Genomic DNA, 8,918 nt, shown 5'->3' with positions numbered 1-8,918 from the left:
GGCAGTGAAATGACATGCAAATAATTCATACACAATAAAATGTTTCTTTTTCTTAGTAGAGTGCTGTTCTATAAAATGACTATGCATATGATGAATATAATGAGAACATTAGAAATGTCTTTTCTGTAAAACAGACAGATGAAAAATGACCATACTTAGAATAATCTTAACATTAGAATTTCTGACTTAAATAAATGCATGTTAAAAACATGTATTTAATGTACAATAAACTTGTGCCATATACCACACACCTACAGGAATTTGTTTCGGCAATAACCTGTTCCAGTAACTGGTTCCATTTTCACACTCTTCTCATCAGGGCATTGCTAAGATGGCTTGAATGGGTTTCTGAATTGGAAAAAAAAACCCTTTGTACAAGGCTTATTCCCCACTGGTCCTTTGATTCAGAAACCCAGGATCTACTACTCTATCATAGGCCCACCTGTTATTCTAAGTCACGTGTTCTGGGTAAAAATCTGTCTTTTGTTACAGGGAAAAGCCAAAACGGGAGGATTTCTCGGGTCAGAATCGAGGAGTCCTGCTTTGTGAAATGTAATTACGTGTGGGAAGGTTTGTCCTAGTTATGCTCTAGTTTATTGGCTTGTTTAGCTCTCATGGCTGTCTGAGTGACGGTGGACAGAGAAGAACGAGACACACTGGCTGTTTCTATGATCTCAATGTCTTTACAGGTGAGACAAGCCACCAGCTTCTGCCTAGACGCACTGGGAGCAAAGAAAAACTCATGAGAAACGGCAGCCAGAACTGCCCCCAACACTGGACCAATCCAGTACACCTGCAAGAAAGAAAGAAAGAAAGAAAGCAAGAAAGAGGGATAGAAAGAATAAATGAATGAAAGAAAGAGGGATAGAAAGAAAGAAAGAAAGAAAGAAAGAAAGAAAGAAAGAAAGAAAGAAAGAAAGAGAGAATCAGTGACAAAAGAGTGTGTTCAGTTTTGAGCCCTGGCATATGGTGGAAAGTGCAGAGCTTGTCTGGTAGATTACTGCACAGTAATAATATTTTGAGGGGTAAATCAAAACCTGAATGGCACTGCTACCAGTAGTATTAAGGATGGCCTTAGGGACACAGATGTTGGCCTTCAAACAGTGTAGTGTGTATCATATTTTGGATCTGATGGTCTTACCCAGTGGTGTTCCCAGAAACCCACTATAATTGCAGGACCGAGGGAGCGAGCAGGGTTCATGCTGCCCCCAGAGACGCGCCCCTGTGGAGGAACAGCAAAAACAGCACAACATTAGAGGAGGTTTAGAAAGACCGTCATATACCTGAAAAATCCCTCTTAAGGATTAAATCCTCATCCCTAAGGTGTTTTAGAAAATGCACTTTTGTTTTTGCATGTTGCATGCTTGGGACTTTTTAATTTAATGGTTACTATCTGTTTATTGCCATGTGTATGTGCCATTAAATAAAATTATGAAGTGTTAAGTTTCATTTTGAGTATATTGATCTAATAATGAAATCAGTAAACACCAGTAGAACCAATGCTTTTAAACCCAGTCTTGGGGCTTCTCAGACTATTCCATGCATTCCACATAAATATCAAACCTTCAGATTTGTCAAATAATACACTCACACACACACAAACACACACACACACACACAAAGCCCCTCACAGCTGTAAAAATGCCTGCGCTAAGTGAGAAGCCGATGGCCAGGTTGCCTGGTTCATTGCTCTCTCTCCGCCGTTGGTCATCTACAGAGAAAATGGTGAAGACAAGCTGGAAGGTTGCCAGGATCTCCATCCCCAGTGCTTGGCCTGCGTTCACCTCTAGAGGAACCTGGACAGCAGAGGGCAACACATTAACATCTAGAAAGCAAGACTGGTACAAAGTCTCAGCTTAAAGATCTAACAATGTATTGATTACAACACATTGCAAAGTTACAGTTGCCAGTAATCAAACTGTGAACAAATTCTTATTTCATCCATTTCATTCCTTAATAAATATGTAGATTTTACAAGATAATTTAAAACAACCAAGCTTTTAAATCCCTTTCACTACCATAACACAGAGGCGGATCACATCCTGTAATCTAATGTTTACCACATTGCAAAGAGAATTATCAGTCATATCACATAAGTAAACCCAGGCCTACCTATCAGACCACTATAGTCACTCACATGCTCATTCACTTGCTCGCTCACTTTTTCATGTCACGGTACAGTGTCTGATAATGCCAGATTTACTCAATACCTCTCCCGATCAGTCTGGATTTCCTCAGTTCTTTAATCTCATTCTCCAGTGAGTTGTAAAAAATGTTTGAAAAGTCATAATAGTCATAATACCAAGTCCTTTATGCATTTTTATAACAGCACAGCTGTGCCCTCAGAGCTTTCATAATGCCCGACTGCCATTTTAAATGAGGGTCGTTTCTATGCCGTCTCTTGACGAACGATTTCTTATTATTAACATCTAATAACCTGCCCCATCACAGCTCAATCATCAAAGTCTACTATATCCTTCCACCGATGTACCTTATTAACATAGATCTCAGCGCCAGAGGTGAGTGGGAGGACCAGGTACAGGATGCCTGAACCCAGCATGGCACCCAAGCACTGCGCAAAGATATAGACCGCTGCCCTCAACACGTCCAGCCGGCGTGTGATCAGGAGAGCCAGAGTCACTGCTGGATTGACCTGGGGGAAAGAGAGGAAATACAAGTCCACTAAAGGCCCCATCAGTGACGAATACTCATTCACTTAGACATTCAATCAATTCAGCCCTTTTGTAGGACACTACAGAGAAAATCTGGGCTGAGTTGAGCCAACAAAATTACTGGAACTGTTTCTGTGTGAATGGCCAAGTGTTATCACACATGCAGACACTGAAGTAAACAAAAAGAGACACCCTCCTCAAAAACACCTGTTTCATCTAGTGTGTCTACTGAGTGTCCCCTAACTGAGGTTTGAATAATGTAAAAGGCAAGGAGGGCAGGAGTGTAGGAGACACATTGTTGCATCTGAATTCACTGTTTTAAAGACTACTTGACGACTCGTCTTCATCCCACAAGCCTACACTCACACGTACACACACACACACACACACGTACACACACACACACACACACACACACACACACACACACACACACACACACACAGACACACACACACACACACACACACACACACACACAGACACACACAGACACGCAGACCTGAGCCCCACTGATCTCTCCAAAACAGTGCCCCAATCCAACAGCCGCCATTCCTGCAGCCAGTGCTGGATAGAGGGTTCCTCCTGAGGCCCCGTCAGGCCCCGGCAGAGAGGAGCCCAACACCGCAGACACAAACACCAGAGAGCCCAGGAGCTCTGCCAGCATCCCACGCCAAAACTGACGACTCCGCAGCTCCTGAGGGATAGGGGAGTCAGAGGAGAGGCGCAAAGGGAGGAGATGGCAGATGCTATCATTAGAATGATCTGCTCACAGGAACCTGCATCTGTACTTACACTGTTTTTGTCTAACTACACACGCTTTTATTTTTGGTCAGTCATTTTAGAGTTGAGAATCTGTTCACATATGTAAAGATGTAAAATGTGAGTGGAACTGAGAATTGGAATTAGAGGTGCGAGGTTTTATCTGAAAAGGGATGTTGAGGATTGTTGAACATTAAGATTAAGATATAAAATAATTATCATTATCTATATAAAATTCATTACTTGAGATTATTTACATACTCAGATATCCTGAAACATCTGAGCATAAACACAAAACATTCTGAAAGGTCCATGTAGCAAAACTTTATATTAAGATATGATGCAGAGACATTACAAGAATCACTATACTGACTTTCAGAGTTTGTTACTGTTTTATTTTTATTATGCAAGTGAAGGCTCTATAAAATATAAATTGTAATCATTGGAAAATAATTAGGACCATTTACCATCATGATATAACACAAATACTAAAGCTATTGAATCACTGATATGATATGGACTCTTTAGCTTTCCAACCAAAGATAGTAAGGTCCCTGATTTCCGTACCTACACCTTTGTAGTTAACACTACAGACCAGGCAAACAAAACGAACCAAACACACACCTTCTCCACCTGCTCCCCCTCCTCATCTAATCCCCCAAAATTCCAGCTTCGTTCTCACTCACAAGGCACTTATTCCTGCATCATAATTAATGTGCAGGGTCGCTCAAAAAGAATTAGAAAAAGTAAATTAAAAAAACCACTTTTTTGTTTTTTGCTGTTTGTATTTGAATGACTCTTATAAGACGTGGGCTTACCTCGCGTATGGTCATGGCGTGAGTGCTGTGTGCTGGCCGGCGTGTCCGAGTGTTTGGTCATGTGGCGACAGGAGAGACCAGGGGGAGTGGAGCTGTTGAGGAGCGCTCTCATTAATCCCAATGCAGGAGTCTTCAGGAGGACCTACCAAATTATAATAATGACCTCAGTCTCTCTACCGCCCCCCCTCCCCCGACTGATTATCAGGATCAGAATGCATACTCTTCACTACTTAACTCTTTCTTTTCAGCCAACCCCAAAATAAATCAGAAATTCGTGCTATCGACATGGATGGGAGCTAAATTGGGGTTTTAAAACCACATCAAGGCTCTACGCGTTCTTGTTTGAAGCTCCATGGTGTGGATACATCCATTGCACCAAGCAGAGAGGACAAAGAGGACTTGAATGGAAACCTTTTGAGGAAAGCAACCGAGCTGTGAGCATGTGAGGGACTTAATGAGAAATGTACTGGTACCAGGCGCTGACTAAGTTTCAGAATCTTGACTCAAAAGAGAGAATCAGTGGTAAAGCCATCAGAGAATGAATCATTAGGCAGAGGACTGAGCTGGTCTTTCACATCTTCAAATGTTAATGTCAGGTGAGATGAATAAGTTCATCTCACCTGACATCACCAAACACTCGAGTAAAAAAATAAATAAATAAAATAAGTACATAAATAAAAATCACTAACTAAATAAATAAAAAACATGGCATGAAAACAGACAGTAAGGACGCAATTCTGCGGAAAGGTCTAAATTTTTCTCCTCTTCATCAACCATCCCTTCTACTCTTTCTCCCCTTTCATTATCCCACTTGTACAGATCTGGTTTTATTGCCATGGAAACAGACTCTTTGGCGTGATGTGGTTGCCATGACGCCTTTTATGATGCTGCAGAATTGGATGGCTCTTTTTGTTGTCTTCCCTCTTTGAGGTGAAATAAACATGCGATGAACACAAGCTATTCAAATTCTGTTACTCCCTTACATCAGTAATTCAGCCCATAGTTTTAACCAAAGGGAATCAGATGGAGGAGCTGGTGGTTGTTCAGTTTTCATAAAGTTAAGAAAAACTCAAAGATAGAGGTAAAGAACACACAGTTTTTCAGTTTTGTGCAGGGAAAAAAGGAAACTCAGTGTTAAATCATACAGTTTGGTCACAGTTAAATATGTCATCAGAGTTTTGGGAATCACCCTAGCATATGGTTTGCTAAAAAAGTAGAGTTGCATATTAGCAGTTTGATATTTATGCTTTTTAATGAATTTTTAAATTTTGCTTTGTGAATCTACAGGAAACTGGACTCATATTGAAGAATGGCAACTGTTAGAGACACCGCCACAGGACAGACTTAAGAAATGCTTCACACCCCATGACAGTGAAAAACACTGTATAGCATTTCACATACTTCAGACAAAACCACGGCTAGGAATTGTACGGACATAGTAAAGAGCTGAAAATGTGTTTTTGAGTGAGTCAGTCTGCTGGTAAGTCAAAGGGCCCAACGTATGGCAGGCAGGGGCTCAGGCCAAAATGCACTGGCTGGGAGGGGGGACATGAACAGGGGTGGATTACCCCCCTGTGTTGGCAATTTGTGGAACACTGATCCCCTCTTTTGTGGCGTTAAGCCCTGCTGTGGGGAAACAGGGGGGTGGTGGAGCAGGTTATGTGTGTGTAAACTCGCTGGCGTGTGGAGTTTTCTGCTGCCTTCACTCGAAATGCTGACATCAACACAACCAAACCCCAAACTCCACACCGGATACACACAATGTACATCACAAACCACACCAACCAAACTGCCAGCTAAGGGATAAATGTGTGTACGCGTGTGTGTGTGTGTGTGTGTGTATGAGTGTGACAGATAGATAGACTGAGAAAGAGAAAGAGAGAGCACGAGAGAGAAAACTGCATAAATTGGCGGTTTGTAAAACAAAAACAATACTTGGAGAGAGTGAGAGAATAACCATGCTCCCTAACAAGCAGGAGAGAGAGAGAGAGAGAAGTAAAGGAAAAAAAAGAAAATGAAAGAGAAAAACATGTCCAGGTTGTTTGAGAGAGGACGACAAAGGCAGGGGGTATCAGGTTGGCCTCCCTGCAGAGAGAGAGTCCAGCTGGGACAGACAGCAGGGCCGTCCTCTACCATATGCAGCAGACATAGAGTCCCAGAGTGCTGAGATTCTCACAAAACACACACACACACACACATTCCACACACACTCTATACAGGCCCCCTACTCCCTACCCCCCACTAAAGCACAGTCCAGCAGTACCAAAAAGAACTACATAGTGGACACAAGTTCCCTTCCTCAACTTTTCATCATATTATTTGGAAACAGTTATTTACACTAACTTACACTACATTATTGAGATGCACTTGGACACAACATTATTGTTAACACTTTATGAGATTCAGCCCTGTGACATTAATTATAAAACTCACTTAAATGTACAAATAGCAAAATGTGAGTATCAGGAAATAGCGGGAGGTTAGATATGGATGAAAATACCAGTGATGAGATGTTTGAGTTTGATTCCTAAAACAACTGGAAAACAAACTATACATAATGCACTAGATAACTGTCTGGTCTATGGTCACTGAACTTGTGCTTGAACCTCTACTCCCACCTCACCCTAACAGATGAAATTCAGAAAAGCAAAATTTCCATTGTAAAATTCAAATTTCAACACAATAGTTTTATGGATCCCCACCTTACCTAAGAACGCATTTGAAAGGTCATTAAGGTGAAAGAATATTTAAAAAAAAATATCACACACACAGACACTCTGAGCCGGTTCTCTCTACTAGATGTGTTTTTATTTCAGCGTACAGTACATTCTACGGATGCACGTGTGTTACACCACCTCCAAACAACATGGTCATTTAATGCTGGCTCATAAAAACCATATATTGGTCCTAAAAATATAGAAAGGAACAAATTTAAAGTCACAAAAACTGTACATTATTAAAAATGCACTAACACCACATTTTGGTTTTTATTATTATTTTTTTTAAGTCACGTTTTTCTTTTTTTGATTTTTTCCTTTTTTTTTTTTTCTTTTTTTTTTTTTTTTTTTTTTTAAGAAAAACAAGTCATATGTCCCTTTGTATTGTGAGGAACACATTACTGTATATGCACATCCTATTGAACCAGTGGGAGTTCAGTGTAAGAAACTACATTAAATAAACCTGCATTTCGAGGACATCAGCTCAATTTCTCACATTTGCCTTTTTTTTCCCCGCCAAAGCCAAGCTAAGCAACTCTAGCACGACAACATCCTGCTTTTGCTGAGGCAGAAGACAAAAAAGAAAACAGCTGAGAAAAAAAAAAAAAAACAGTCATGATCAGAAGACCTAAGGTCAGAGGAGATGGGACTCAACTCAATCAGTTTCAGCTTGTGTTGATTACTGCTGTTGGGTTTAATATTGGTTTACAATTTGCCAGAATTTTGGCTGTTTTCTGTCTTGACAGGAATGGTCAATTGATTCAATTTCAGTTACAAAAAAGCACAGTCTACGTCACCCAGATCAGCACGAACACAGCAGGAACAATAACAACAGGTCTGAGTTTTTGAGAGTCCCTCATGTCCTGTAAAATGTTATACACATTGCACCAACAATTATTTTCATTTCTGCAGGGTTGAAAAGCAGTTTTCTTTTAAGAAATAAAATAATTTTCTTTTAAGAAATCTATGGGCGTTTGGCCTGATACTACTAAATACTAAGCAGTGAAAGGGCATTTACTTTGCAGAGAACAACAAACACTTCTTTACATGAAGAATGAATATCACTAAACATGATATTTATACTCTCATTTTCCCCGATAGTAGTAATTACATAAACCTTTGTTTTATTTAAACAAATACCATCACGTCAGTCTAATTCTCTTTTTCACAAACTATGTTAACAGTAAGAAAACCGCGGAACTGCTACACCAGGCTAGCGGAGTTTCCAAAAAAAGAGGTAAAAGTGGCATCCATTTTGTTTCAGTGCTGTGTTGGTGAGGGTTCTTGATGAGGTCACTGGCCATTGCCATGACACCCAGATTCCGCCATGTATACAGACCGCTGTGAGAGAGAGAGAAACAGAGAGGCAGGGCAAGGAGACACACAGTACTTAAGGACAAGAAAGGAAACCCTGGAATATGATAAGCTTATGTTTTATCCAGTTGTTGAGACCAATACTCTACAACAAGCAAGGGAAAGAGAGGATTTTGAGGGATGTACACGACATGGAGAGAAACGTTCTTTTTCCATATTACTGGCCATTTCATCAATGGTTTATACATCTCTACAATGTGTTCTGTACACATTTCACTACACACTATTGCTATTAAATAATCCCAGCTATTTTCAATGTAATATTTATATAGAATATATAATAAAAATATATTGAGAAAAAATTGCTTCTAGTCTTGAGAGCGAGTACTACATAACAACTCCAACGGAAGGGGGTAACACAACGCCCACAACCTAGAGGACTATATGCAGCAAGAGACCTGCTGTTGTGGGGGGAAAAGAGGGAAAAAATGAAAAATGAAAATGAAAAAAAAAAAAAAAAGCTTTTGATCTTCATGTGGTCCAACAATTGTCAGCGCAGGTCCCATCTGTGCTGTACAAGTCACTGACTGGACCAGAACATCAACATCCACACAACATGACAGAAAAAAAAAGAG

General features: G+C 40.3%; 1 protein-coding gene across 1 annotated transcript; it reads right to left on the bottom strand.

Annotated features, from left to right (window-relative positions):
• Nucleotides 1-577: 577 nt before the first annotated feature.
• Nucleotides 578-4,267, bottom strand: LOC115806619 (aquaporin-4). The gene is made up of 6 exons (XM_030767441.1): nucleotides 4,253-4,267; nucleotides 3,175-3,369; nucleotides 2,492-2,653; nucleotides 1,632-1,796; nucleotides 1,142-1,222; nucleotides 578-793 (listed from the first exon to the last, which is right to left on the bottom strand). Exons 1-6 carry the CDS (start codon nucleotides 4,265-4,267, stop codon nucleotides 578-580), a joined length of 834 nt encoding a protein of 277 aa, XP_030623301.1.
• Between the last annotated feature and the right edge of the window lie 4,651 nt (nucleotides 4,268-8,918).

Source organism: Chanos chanos, chromosome 3 (genome assembly GCF_902362185.1).
Source record: "Chanos chanos chromosome 3, fChaCha1.1, whole genome shotgun sequence".
Classification (NCBI taxonomy): Eukaryota; Metazoa; Chordata; class Actinopteri; order Gonorynchiformes; family Chanidae; genus Chanos; species Chanos chanos.
Note: the sequence above shows the minus strand (reverse complement) of the source record. Positions and strands in the feature narration are given on the sequence as shown.